The sequence below is a fragment of the Corvus hawaiiensis genome, chromosome 1 (assembly GCF_020740725.1).
Source record: "Corvus hawaiiensis isolate bCorHaw1 chromosome 1, bCorHaw1.pri.cur, whole genome shotgun sequence".
Lineage (NCBI taxonomy): Eukaryota > Metazoa > Chordata > Aves > Passeriformes > Corvidae > Corvus > Corvus hawaiiensis.
Genome location: NC_063213.1, coordinates 57680676 through 57694934, shown reverse-complemented (window position 1 = coordinate 57694934; position 14259 = coordinate 57680676). Strand labels below are relative to the sequence as shown.

At 37.1% G+C, this 14259-nt stretch overlaps 1 protein-coding gene across 6 annotated transcripts in view; it reads left to right on the top strand.

Moving 5' to 3' along the window:
• The window catches only part of CDK14 (cyclin dependent kinase 14), a 319708-nt gene that overhangs the window by 81503 nt on the left and 223946 nt on the right, over nt 1-14259 (top strand). For all 6 annotated transcript variants that reach the window (XM_048305926.1, XM_048305957.1, XM_048305962.1 and 3 more), the window contains one exon: nt 3940-4185. In XM_048305926.1, coding sequence (XP_048161883.1) covers nt 3940-4185 — 246 coding nt within the window. The remainder of the gene's footprint in view (nt 1-3939; nt 4186-14259) is intronic.

Below are 14259 nucleotides of genomic sequence, written 5' to 3'. Positions count from 1 at the left end.
ATTGCATTTTATAAAGCATAATTGTCATCTCTCATATGACAAAACAAAATATTATTTCTGCCAAGGTATCACTTGTATTGTCTCTACATACATTTGAGGTCAGTACTTTTAATAGTTAAGGTGCCGTTGAACATCACATCTTCATGTAGCACCAGTTTTTAACTAGTGGAATGTACAACATCTCAGTGAGTGTCTGGGCCCCACTGTTTTAAGTACCGCTTTACATAGATAGGGAAGACTAATGAATCACAGAGGTTGACTTCCTATATGTAAGGGCTTGTTTAACTTCGTTTTTTATTCTGGTAACTGTAGCTAAATCAGATATTCAACAAAATCATCCATTTTTGAGGCTGCATTGGAAAAAGTTTCCACAACTTTCTGGATTGTCATCTTCACTGAGGTGTACAAGGGTTGTTCAGAGTGTAAAAGAAGGGTTAGTAAAAGAATAGTGCCCACTCTGAAGAACCTATCTCTTAGGTAGATAGAACAAATGAATTGAGGTAAAAAGAAAAGTCCGGTCTTAGACGTGGCAGAATGTACTTAGAGGGAAAATCTGACTATCCCAGAGGATCACAAAGGAGCATCTAAAAGATTCTGAAAATGAACTGATGTTCTTTACGACAAATACTGTGCTTTCACTGGAAAATGGTCCTTAACTCTCTTATGCAAAAAGAAATCTGGAAACAAGAAGGTGTGTTAGGCTTCTCCTGACTACCAGCAAGGAGCTACCGGGTGGTAGACACTGGTTTACAAATCTAACACCTTCTGATGCTAAGTATTTGTACATATCCCTTGAGAGGTTGGAATTTATAAGCAGCAGTTATGCAGTATAAGGGAAAATTATATTTAAAGGCTGAATTAATGTAAAAAAATTCAAACCCATAATGTTCCTAGAAGTGGTGTGGTCAAGCTGGTGAAATCTATGATCATTTGTATGAGAGGAAGATTTCCAAAATGTTTCAATTTTGCTCAGCACACTGTTGCTTTTTTGCATGTTAAGCCACTACACAATAAGTTGTACCCTTAGCTGGAGCACAGGAGCAGCCTGTCAGCACTCCTGCTGACCAGGGGCAAAAACTGCTCTACTGTGGTAGCTTAGCCTTGCAGATGGAGGGAAACCTGAAACCACCAATGAGTTTATTGTGTCCTTAAGTTGGTTACAGCCAGTGTTCAATGCTGACCTTTTAGATCTGGTCCTTTCAGATTTCACAGAACAGGTTTCCAGCATGAAGTTGGCCTGTTGATGGACTTGGCCTATCAATGGCAGAATGTAAAACAAATGCTTAAATATTGTTTCTCTTCAGTTTTTTATAGGCAGGATAGACAGTTTGGAAATGTGTACCCTTCAACAGCAGCAAAAACTTAGCTTTGTTGTCTTCAACAGTATGCTCTGGTCAGCAGCCATTTGGAGAGAATGCTTTGTTTCTGCCAAGGAGATATTGATATCGGTGAGAGAAAAGTGATTAATTAAACCCCTTGTCAGTTCTGGCAGGAGATGTGCTGCAGTTGCAGAACAGGCAGGTGGGCATGGTGAGCAGCCTCTACTTTTGCATTTCTCTGCAGTCCTCAGACGTTTCCACAGGTCGCAGTGGTGTCCAGCCTGTGCATCCAGTAAAGTGTTTGACTTCTGAGTGGGGAGCTGGCTGGTGCTTGTCTTGGTTTTAGTTGTTTGCGAGTTGGAAGTTGGCTACTGTAAGATGATGGTGGGGATTTTTATCCTACTCCAGATTCAGTCAAGTGGCCTGAATGCCAAAGTGCCTCCCTTCAATATCTAATTCCAAACTATTACTGCTTCCAGTCAAGACAATAGTAACAAATGCTTACATGGCCCACATTAGAGCTAGACATGGATATTTTCCAGTGGAAAAAGAACCTAGAAGCAGCATTCATGCCATTATTAACATTATGGTATGTTTATAGCTGCGTGTTCCAAATATTTTAATCTGATACAGGTGCCTTGTTATTCTGAAGGGAAGACAAGTATTGCTTTGGAACTTTTTGTCCATATCTCCTGCCCCTGCTTTCTAGATCATAGGGTTTCAAATGCTGAGAAATGCTGATTTATTTGCATTCATGTTGATTAAGCAACATGGAAGTGCTGCTATATTAAAGGTAATTTCAATTAACTTTATTTTAAAACGTCTTTGTTGGTAGCAAGCATTGCAAGGACATGGAGATGACTGTGGGAAGTATGTGGATACATGTCTGTGCATATGAATTGTTTTAGGGAAAAGAAACCAATTAGTTTTACAAGACTAATTAAAAACTCTTTGTGCGGCAGCTCTTTATCTTTTCTCTCTGAAGTATCAGACCAAAATTACATAAGTGTCTTAATTTTAGCCCAAAAAAGACTTATCATTTGGAATGAAGGGAGACTTTTCCTTTTCTCAAGGAAGTTATAACTTGGTGAAGTTCTAGTCTTGGAGAAATCACTTTAGTGAGAAGAAATTTGAACCCTTGTAATGCCTGGTTTGTGACAGTAGTGATGTCCTTCATTAGAGTTGACCTGGTATATGATCATTTGGCCAGATGGCACAGTGCAGGAAACATACTTTAAATTTTTAATGTAGAAAAGAAATCGTTCATCTACTGTTACAGTGGATCATAAAAAAAAAAAAAAGAAAAAAAGCCAAACTTCACAAGGTATAGTCACCCAGTATTTCTATAAACAATTTAAGTAAGTTGGATTTCAAGGCACAAAATTGCTCTGGGAAGATGGCAGGGAATAATTTATTGGAGAAGTTTTTTGGAGATACTTTGGGTTAGGAGGGAAGACTCCTGATTAAATAGTAATTTCTTGGTTTTTTTATATTAACTGTTTTAGGAGGACACGTTTTCAAAAATTAGATTAGATTATAGGTGCTTGAATGGAATATTATGCTTGTTAAATTGTTTTTATATGAACAGTTCAATTGACAGCAAATTAACGCTGTCTATCCTTAAACACATGCAAATGTCATGGAAAAAGTACATTGTAGATTACTTTGATTTGCCGTACAATTTAAGGAGCCTCTTGGGTCTGCTTGCATCACACTTCATAACTTTTCCCTGTAGCCTGAAAGCTGAAACTATTTCTTTTCTTTCCAAGTAAAAGTCAAGTCTCTCATGGGTGAAAACAGAAGCTGAGGCCTCAAACACAACCCCTCACCAACAGTGTAATTTAAAAAAATGTCATATGTATTGGAGTGTATTGAAATTAAAACCAGAAACGTACATGACTGGAGTATCTAAAGCTGCTGTTCTGCTCATTTTGTGCTTTTGAACTAACCACAGTGTATTTTGATAGCTCAAGCAGCAAGTGGCAGTCTTTGGAGCTTGGCAGAGTCATACCTCACAGTAACAAAGAATTGAACTTCCGTGCTTTAGTGTGCCATTAAGGTGCAGTCTCATGTTTCAGTGCCTGGGAATTGATTTACTGATTTGATTTTCTGAGACATATGGTGATAATAATAATAACACTGTATAAGCATTATTTAAAAATACAATAATATACTGGCATTGAATCTTTGGAAAGCCAGCACCAGCCAGTGCACGCACAAACTACCATCATTTATTTTAGTTTAGTCTCATCCAATTTTGAACAAATGGAAATCAATACTGCTTGTAGATATCTGTGGCTAGATTGGAGAGAGAAGTGAGTGGCGTCGTTGCCAAGAACACACTGTACAATAAAACACAAATGTATGAATTTATGTATGTTCCTCACTTGCCTTCCTTTTTCAGGATCTTTTAGTGCATTGTACAAAGATAGGCTTTTTATAGTTATTACTGTGACGTGTGTGTCCCCTATGTAAAATGCATGTGTTGTTTTCAATTTTAACATGGAACTAGAAAGTGAATGCTTATGAAGTTCAGTGCCTTTTTTGATGCTGGCTGGTGCATGGAATGATATCATCTTTAAGCCCATTAGAGTCAACAAATTATGTTTTTTCTTTTCAGATATGTGTCACAAAGATGTCTACACGGAACTGCCAGGGAATGGATTCAGTGATCAAACCTCTGGATACAATTCCTGAGGATAAAAAAGTTCGGGTTCAGAGGACACAGAGTAGTTTCGATCCATTTGAGAAACCAACTAATCAAGTGAAGAGGGTTCATTCAGAGAACAACGCTTGCATTAACTTCAAAACTTCATCTGCAGGGAAGGAATCACCTAAAGTCAGGCGGCACTCCAGCCCCAGCTCTGTAAGTGCACAGTCCTGATACCTCCACATGTACCAAATGGTGGAATTAGAGGCACCAGATTAATGTTTTCTTGGTTAAGAAGGGATTGTTTACTTGGAAACAACAAAAAAAAAGGTCATAGCTGCTATTGTGTTTTCCATAAATATTTGTAGTGTTATTAATAAAATAAAATCAGAAAATAGAACTTGAAAAAGAATATGAACTATGAAATTCCTTTCAGATACTAGTTAGGGTGTCTTACAGGATTTCTAAGCATTTTCCTCTTCTTATCCTGGTATGTCATTACAGCTGCTGTTATGTTTATGCAGCAAATTTGTCAGAGGATTGCTTATATTTGAAGAGGAATTCTTTCCCATGAAGTTTAAGAAACCACATAAATTGCCTTTTTGATTTTTAGATTTCGGTTTTAGAGAAACAGATCAGATTTGACGGATTTTGTTTACATTTTATAATTCTCTTTTCAAAATCAAGTAGTAAAAATAACATTTATTTCCCTGTCAGAAACTCTGTGAGAGAGACAGAGGGAAGAGAGAAAAACAACAGAGAAGGGTTTGGGAACACATCATAATAATTTTATTCTCAAGTATTTTGAAATAAAATAGATAAATAAAATGTCATAGCTTTCATGAATAATGCCCAGAACAGATTTCCCCCAAAAGACCTTCAAAATTATTGAAAAACTATTTCTGTTATGCTTTGGCAAGAAAAATCCATAATAATGTGACCTTTGAGTTGAAGACTACAGATCTAAGTAGAACGGATGTAACACTTCAAATCTTATTTGGTGCGAAACAATTTAAAAGGTTGATTGCCTCTTCTTTTTCTTTTCTTTCTTTTCTTTGTTTTGCTCTATCTTCTGGACATCTTCTGTCCTCCCTACAGAAGTTTGACTGAAGCCTGTCAGACTTCTAACGAGAAATGACAAGAGATTCATTTTCTGTAGATGAGCTGTGTTTAACCCATGTGAATTTAGCGGGTAAGATGTCACGCCTCCAGGGGACCATCCTTTTTAGAAAAGGTTACATTTTAAAATGTAACCATCTGTAGCAAAAACAAATTTGCTTTTTCATCATCACTTGGCATTGTATAGCTGCTGCCAGAGATGTCTCTAGTGTATTCCATCTGAGTCCATGACAAGGAGTTTTTACCATAAAACTTTTACAATCATTAAGAATGGATGAATCTATTTGCACTGTGTTTACTTGTTTGTGACTCCTGATTATTTTTTGGCACCACAACTATTAATTTAAATTACTTTTTTTTTTGAAAATCCTGAATATTTTGTGGTATTAACTCACTCCTCATCTTTGCTGTTCCTCTTAGAAACTATTACTAATTTCTGTTAATGTTTTTGACATTCTTTTGTTAACACTGAAGGGTTTCAGTTGCTTTGCTTCCAGACTTTTGAAGCAGATGTTTTTGAAACTGTGTTTTTGGCATCTTGTTCTTTTCCAGAGGGCTGGTACTCTACTGCATCTGTACAATCTCCTATGATCCCAGTATTTTCTTATGTAAATGACATTAATGCTTCCTCTACTAGTATGCTGCTGGTTAGAGCCCTAGCTAAACATATGCTTTTGTTTATCTTCATCTATGCTCACTCACACAGACTTGCTGGATACAGGAGGTGCAAAGGAATTTCTTGTAATACAATTCTCATTTCTCAACTTCCTGTAATTCTCTCTGATTTTTATAGCTCTGTTTGGTGAACTCAGTTCTTCCTTCTGCTTGGAGGCATTGTTAGTAGTTTTTGACTTTTCCTTATAAGGAAGAGCATTTGGAATAGTGAAAGTGTTCATGCCCATGAAGAGGGAAGAGCAGTTCACAACAAAATGTGGTGTTAGCCCTCTGCTGATCAGGTCACACCTCATCCTGCCTGGTAGACCTGAGCTCAGCCATCCAAGGCAGACATACGATCAAAATGCTTCATTCCCATTCCCAGAACCTGAATACATGGCTTCAGGCAGTAGATGCCCTGAGGCACATTTTATTGGGTGATGCCTGTGTGGTTAGTTGCAGAAATGTATCATTCTGTGGCTTTGAATTATACTTGAATTAACAAAAGGTTTAGGGTTTCATCTTTTTTTCTAGCCCTGATGTTGTCTAGCAGATGCCCTAGCTACTCGCTCTTCTGATCATTACATCTTTTCCTTTCATGTCAGCTGCATATTTTCCCTTACTTAGTTCATACTTGGTTCTCTGAAAATTCTCCTCTGGTACAGGTTATACCAGTCTGAATGAGCATTTCAGTTTCTGTAAATGATCTTGAACATGCTATGATGCCCTCTGGGCCATACGGGCTACAGTTGTGGAGTTATGTTTCAGTTTTGGCTCTGCTTCCTGTAAGCTTTATTTTAAGATATTCTGATAGAGATATGCTACCTTCAATTTGCACTTTCTTTGCTTGATTAGTAGAGGAACTGAATTAGAGATAAGCTTCCATTTAGTCTTTTCCTTTCATCATTTAAAGTCCTCCGTAGCCATCAGGTGTGGAAATGATGTCTTACAGAAGGTACATGGCCGAGGCTTGCAGTCTCCATATCACTCACTGCTTCTGCTCAGGTAAAAGTCCTTTATTTGTCTCAGAAAAATAACATTGTTCAAAATGTGACCTGAAAGACTGTGTTTATAATGCCCTGGGGTGTTAGTTTCTGCTTTGATTAATTTCAGCAGCTTTATCACTTCTCTGACAGGTATCAGTTTCAGTGTTTGGTAAAGATCACAAAATACTCTGCAGGTGGTATGTTGCCCATTTTGTGTTGTCTGTACCTTTGAAATGCTCCGCACTTTTTGGTGAGAAAGATGAAACACACACAGAGGTTTTGGGAGATGGAGCTCCATGATCCTCCCACAGACTGTCACTTGGAAAATAAATCTCTTACTTTTGGACATGAATTATTTTTCTGCAGTTAATGTTGCACCTTTTTGTGACCTGGTAGAATTCCTGTGTAGTTAATTAGTACAGTAGTGTACAGACAGAATTTAGCACTTTTGTTTGTTTGTTCTTATACGACAAGCTTAGTTTTTACACTTAGAATCTTTCCACCTTCTCCCCTTACTCTGAACATAAGAAAATGTCTATGAGAGTGATTTCCAAACTGCTGGAGCTGATTGAAATTGTATGTTATTGTGGTATGAATTTTCCAGCAGAAGAGAATTATTCCTTTATCACATCAGAGTAGTGGATAATTTGGAGGTATGAAGGAGGTGTTTGCCTACCTGTGTGTTGCCTGTCAGCCACTGTTAGAAGGAAATTTGGCTTGACAAACCTTTTCTCTGATCAATCCCAACACAATACAAGTGTGTGTATATACATATATACATTATATACATATGGCTATAGTTGTGTGTACTTATCCATCTCTCTCCCTCTCTGTCTATATCTATCTCTCTAAAAATCTCATGCTGAGTCCTTTGTCTACCAAGACAAGAAAATGCTTTTCTTTTCTCCATAAATGAAGAAAAGGTAATACTACAAAATAATCCGGACAAAATAAAAAAATCACAACTGAAAAACAAATACATGCCACTCTTCCCCAAATAGCTGGTTTTAAAAGATGGTTTGATTGTAATTATATGAAAATTTTGAGATCCATGCTCTTTAGACACATGATCAAACTCTCCAGTTCAAGGGAAAGTTTTGGTGTATTCAGAGTACACATTTTATACACTAAAATAGTACTTTTGCACCATATGTAAAAAGAATGTTGCAAGCTGTATAAACTAGCCATCTGCTCAAGATTTAGTTATGTAGTGATACACATCAGTTTGTTCTCCTTGAATATCTTAAACTCCCTGGTGGTGAATTTAAATGTCATGCTAAGGTATATAGTCCTACCTGTCCATTACTTTTTAAAAACAAAATCAAGTAAAACACTAACATTCTACTAACTCAGATAAATGTAAAAAACCCAAACATTCAAATAAAAATAATTGGATAAGCAATTCTTTACTGCATTCACTCTGCACTCTTTTTGGGAGAGCAGCCTTTCTTCAGTTTCTGTAACTTTAATTAATTTTTAGTCCTGATACATACAACTTTCCTCCAAAAAGTACAAGCAAAAAGGCATGAATCCTGTAATGATCCTGCTGATCAGTACTGTTAGCACTTTGCAAATCAGTTTTGTAAGAAATCTAGCTCTAAAATAGACACCAATGTCAGGATGTTTCCGAAAGTAAGGCATCATTTCTGTCTGCCCAAATAAACACTTGCTGTGCCATTCTTGCCTCTTTTCCTCTCCAGGTGTATGCAACCTTCTCCAGTAAGGAACCTGTTAATTACTAGGGTAACTGCATCTTTCCTGCTTGATATGTTTTATGGAGGTAAGATAATTTCAGAGTTCAGTGTAGAGAGTGGAATTTTCTTTACTGGCACAAAGGAAGTGTTAATAATCGTTAACCTGAGGGATACTCTCTAGATGAAAAGGCAGATAAAATGTGGCAGTTGAGCCAGCTCCTGTGCTCTAATAGCCTGGAAAACAAGTGAACAGCTTTAAAAACTGCGTCCAGCCCCGTCACAGAGAGCTCGTGGTTGCTTCTGCCCAGGTTGCTCCTAATTTATGGCTATGTGTTAAAGGGTTAGGAAGATGCAAGCAACAGAATGGGATCAGAGGAGGGGAGAACAAAGACTGAGGCTTGGTTTGGATTCTTGAACATCTTTGTATCCCTTGAACATTGCCCTAGAAAACAGTCCGTCTTTCAAGGTATGGTCAAATTGGCCTGTTATTATAAGTTGGATACAACCGGCAATTAGTGTAAAAATTGCCTATGGTTTTGTGAAAGAAGGTTTATTCTTGTGCCAAAGAAGACAAAAAATGGTTAAAAAATAATGATTATCTTTCATTCTTCTGATTTAATCTCAGTTGAGCTTCTTGGCCTACCTTTTACTTTCAATTTTTTCTAGCACTGAATTTATTATCCACTTCTAATTTTCTTTAATTTACAGAGGTACTGTGAGAATGATGTTTTTCTCTTAATGATAGTTTTATATTGAAGTTTCGTATCCTGCAGTTAAAAAAAAGGGTCTATTTAAAACTGAAACTCGGGAGCGTGACGGTTAAGTGTGACATTCACAAGCTGTTCTGCAGTTATGAAAAATGCATGAGAACATAACCCACACAGCTTCTATAGGAATAGTCAGGTGATTTTCAGTGTAATTTTCCATTAAAGCTTTCTTTATTACACAGATTTTGAAAAATTCTGAGAAATAGAGGTATTCATGTGGCAGTGTAGTACAAAGATTCATACTGCTGGTTCTTGGTTAAGCCTATTATCTGTCCTACAGGCTGTATCAATGAAATGGCCATTTGAAACTACGTGGTCAGAAAAGACAGTTTCTTCTCATTTCTTTTTTTCTCTGTTATTTTTAAGACTCTCATGTCAGTTTGAAATACTAGCTTCTTCTATTTCTGTACTCAACATTTTGGCATACTCTTTCTATCCTTGTTACTATGATCTGTATTTCCTTAACCAGAGGGGAAAAAATATCTAATCTCGGTTACTGCAAGCCATGCTGCTAAAAATGCTCGCTCCCTGTGCTCAGTGGTGCTCTTAGACTAAACTAGCACTAGGAAAAATATAGGCTGATAATAAGAAAGCTACCTAATGAAAACTATTTTCAAGGAAAGTGAAACATGAAGGCAAACAAGTAAAATTCCCAGTGAGTTTCCTGAAGGGAAAGATCTGCATTGTTCTATGCTCCAGTTGCCAATGTCCTCTTGGGGATAACATGATCTACCACAGCTTACGCTGACTTTCACAGTGACTTGGGACTATATTCTTTAGAGGCATGAGGACCTTTACTCCCTTTTGTCTCAGTAATTCATTTGGCTTGCCCATTTGAGTTCTATGAAAGATTTCTCTGGAGCGTGGAAGTTCACTTTGCAGTGAGTTTTCCAGTTGTATCAATTTCTTGCTGACTGGTGGTTTACTTTTTTGCTGTTAGATAGTTCAATCTTGGTCACGTATGCATCTAGGTGTTTTGGGGTTTTTTCTTAGCTTTGTAAGCTGGGGGGGTTTTTGTAGCAAATGCAGAGTTCTAATGTGTAGCAACAGGCTTCGTTATGCCTAGTTAGTCCCAATGGTGTTTAGAACATAGAGGGGTTTTCAAGCATTGGAACAGGCTGCCCAGGGAAGTGGTTGAGTCACAATCCCTGGAGATATCTGAAAGATGTATAGGTGCTTGGGGGCATATGTGGTGGGCTTGGCAGTGTTAGGATTAGGGTTGGACTTGGTGATCTTTAAAACCTTTTCAAACCTAATTAATTCTGTGATTCTCTGTTAGTGTTTTAGAGGGTTAAAAAGCAGTAAGAAGGAGCAAGAGAAATGGAAAAATAGTAGCTATAGAAGTATTGTAAGGTTAGATCTTCAAAAAGAAGCTTTGATAAAACTTTTATCAAGATACATGTGTTCAGCTAAAACCAGTACTCCTCCATTGAGAAATGTTGTCTGGGTCAAATTGGGGATTGCATCAGTTATGTAAAATACAGGGGAATTTTTTGTGAGTCTGCTGCTTGTGCTGTCTGTCAGTGGCTGATGCAAGCACTGTACATCTGATGTGCTCTGGATATGTCTCACTCATTATGTGTATTTCAGTCAACAACATCCCAGGCATCGTAAGGGACTCCTGTGATTTAACAAACACAAATCTCTGTGTAAATGTATTCTCATATATTTTACCAGAATGAATAAAATACTTTGGAAGAAGAAATTGTACTTAAAAGTGAATTTTCTATGTTTGATTTTAATATTAGCATATACTGAAAAAGATGCCAACCTCGCTGTAACAAGGCATAGTTTTTAAACAGAAATGGTTGAAAAGGATAAACTAATGTGGAGAAACCTGAATAATGAAATTCATGAAGCTGAAAAAATGCCCAGATGAATGAGAGACTTTAATAATAAAGGAAAGTAGGCTGAAATGGTTATAGTTTTCAGCAGTCATGTGGAACTTCAAATTATTTAAATTCCTTCCATAGCCCTTTATTTTGATTCCTTTGAGCTTGAAACTTAAGTTTTGAAAAATTTCTTATTTTTGCATTATTTCAGTCAGTCTTCACCTCCTTTATTTTATTATTTATATTATCCAGAAATAAAAGGAAATGTAAGAAGCATCTGAACTTCTTAATATATAGGCAATTTGTAATTAGAAGTTTGAATTAATGTATGAGATTTCATTTTAAAAAATTGAGAAAATGTTGGGGAAATGGTTAATCTGCCCCTTTATTTTCTAAAGTAAATGCATATGCTGAGTGTTTTGGTGTTTCATTAAGAAGTATCATGCAAATTATATATATTAATATATATATTCATTTACCTCAGAATTTATTTAAATTTTTTGGATAAAATCCTCTGAAGTTCTTTTCTACACCACATGCCTTCAAAAACTGTAAGCCTTTAAAGATTACAAGTGCCAGGAAAAACAATGTCAATTTTTGCAAAGGGAGATCTAATGGTGGAGAACCTGGGCAATCCAGTCCAGTGGTGCAGCTGGAGCAGAGCTGAGCTCCACTGCAGAGGTGCTGTCACCTGGAAAGGGGAGGGTGTCTGCCCAGTGGTTTTGCTGCACACGGGGCAGGGCTAGCTCAAGCGTTGGGTTTGGGCTATTTCTAGGCTTGTATCCAGCTTGAGCAGGCACAGGACAGGGTGGGAGGCTGTGTGGGGAGGGTGGCAGGTCAGCCGTGCTGCTGCAGAGCTGAGCCCAGGGCACAGGGCTCTGTACCCTCAGGAATGAACTGTCCTCCTGATCCAGCCAATGCCAGCTTTTAGAGGTTTGCCCGTTCTTGATGAGGATGCAGCAACTTCCAGGAGGAGAATGAGTCAAAAGTCATGACTTTCAGTCTGTGCTTCTGGCAGCTGGATGACAGAGAAATGAGCTTGAGGTTGTAGAAATAATTATTGTTGCTGATTTACTGTGTGGTAATGGATTAAAGGCATCCTGTTTCCTCTCAAGATGTTAAGGCTTTACAAGTTGTTGTGACCTTTAGATTATGGTTTCCAGAGGTAGAGAATAAAAGTAAATCTCAGCGTGAAAATAAGAATGGATGTGAAACACATGTATAAACTCTGTCCTTTTTCTGTCTTGCTATGAGAAGCCAACAGTGAACTATTCACTGTTAACTAGGGCAGCATTTCCACTCCAGACAAAGCTAGTCACTGTGCGTTCATTGCAGCCTGCAATTTGGGAAATATTTTTTGCTCCCTCTTCATTAGATGCAAGACATTTTAACATCTAATCACTTTTTTTCTGAAGTTTTTTTAATGTTGCATTAGTCCATAATTGGATAGTTAAATGAGAAGGCTACTTGAATAAATGTTTTAGTCACCTCTATTAGTGACATCTGTAATAAAACTGTGATTTAAAAAATCCTAGAATTTGTTTTTAACCAGGCAGAATGCCTTTTTAAGCACAGATTGGAAACCAAGAATATTACTGCCTTATCTATAATGAAGTGTTCCAAATAATGTAGCAGGAAAAAGATCTGAGAGTTTTGAGCTGACAAGTTTGTGTAAGTCTATTAATACTCAGGAACTGGATAGCAAAATAATAGGCTGTTCTTTGTATTGGAGAGAGGAAAAAGGGCTCAATTTTGCAAACATACACATGTATGTCTTTATACCATTCGATAAAAAGCTGGAATGTTAATATCAAAAAAGGTGTATAGTTGCCAAAGTGCCAGAATTTTTGCATAGAACAAATGAAGAATAGTTGAGTAAAGAAAATGTTTGCATTTTCTGGCTAATGGTTAATTGGGTGTGGTGGACAAGTAAGAGGCACCAAGTCAACTTACCTAGGATGCCCCTGTCTGTTTAAATAGAAGCAATTTTTAGGGTCAGTTGATTTAAAACTTTCAGCCATGGTTTAACAAAAATTTACACACAGATGTGCCCTGTACTGTAAGGTTTGTTTCCTTTCAAAAAACTGATACATGAATACTTTTTGTAAATCAGACATAGGATCCTGAATGTGAGGGTACCATGTGTGCAAGCTGCACATGGCTCATCCCAGTTGAATTCAACCCTGCACATGCTGGGTTTGCTTGTCTGCTTTTCTTTGTAGTGTTTAACAGGAGTACTATCAAATCAGTCACTGTGTGTGATTTGATTATTAGTGCTGACCTTCCAGACTTTCTTGATGATCTTTTGATTGTGATATCTGAGCACTGCAGTCTAAAAGATATGTAGGTGATGTTGAGGGCAGCTGCAGGTCATTTTTTTGCAGTGTCCACCTGGTCTTGGAGGAAAAATAAAACGCCTTTTCCTTCCAGACAACTGGAAGATGGGGAACTGTGGGAAAATAGGATGCACTTCAAAAAAGTCAAACATGTTCTCAGAATTTCAATGGAAAGTTTTAATATCAGGTGAATTCCTTTGTTTGCAGTGTTGAGTTGTACTCTGTTAGGACTGTATAAAAGGGGGCAAGTATCAGTCTGTCACAAAGGCCAGCTGAGCTGTCTGGCCCTTAGAGCAAGAATCATTGCTTGGTGCAGTTTTAGACTCCTCACTTAGGCTGCAAATATTAAGGATACAGGACTTTAATGTAAATTAGTGTAAATAATTTAAATAAATGTAAATTTAATTTACATTTAATGTAAAATGTACATTAAAATATGGTGTGATTATATCCACAGTCTGAAGACTGTAATCATAATTCAGAAGATGACATCATTAAAGATGCTTTCCTGTTGCATTTTGACCCCTCTCTGAACAATGATTCATTTACTGGGACAGTGACTACTTAGAGCAACGTTTCTGGATGGGCTTTAACCTAAAAAAATAAGAAAGAAAAAAATGATTAAACAGCTCTATTAGTTCTGATTTTCAGTTCAGTTCAGATTAAGGCTGCTGTTTCGATCTCTAAACATGGATAAGATGCTTTAGCTGTTAATGATCTTTTTCTCTCTATGATATGATATATGTGAAAAATAAACCAGAACCATCTCCTTGATTTATAATAAAATCTTTTTGGTAGATCCAGTGATGTAAGTGTATGGTTGACATTAGCAGCTACCATCTGGGTTGCTGAATGATATTTTATTGGAGTAAATATTAATTTTTTTCCCTATTAATTCTTTT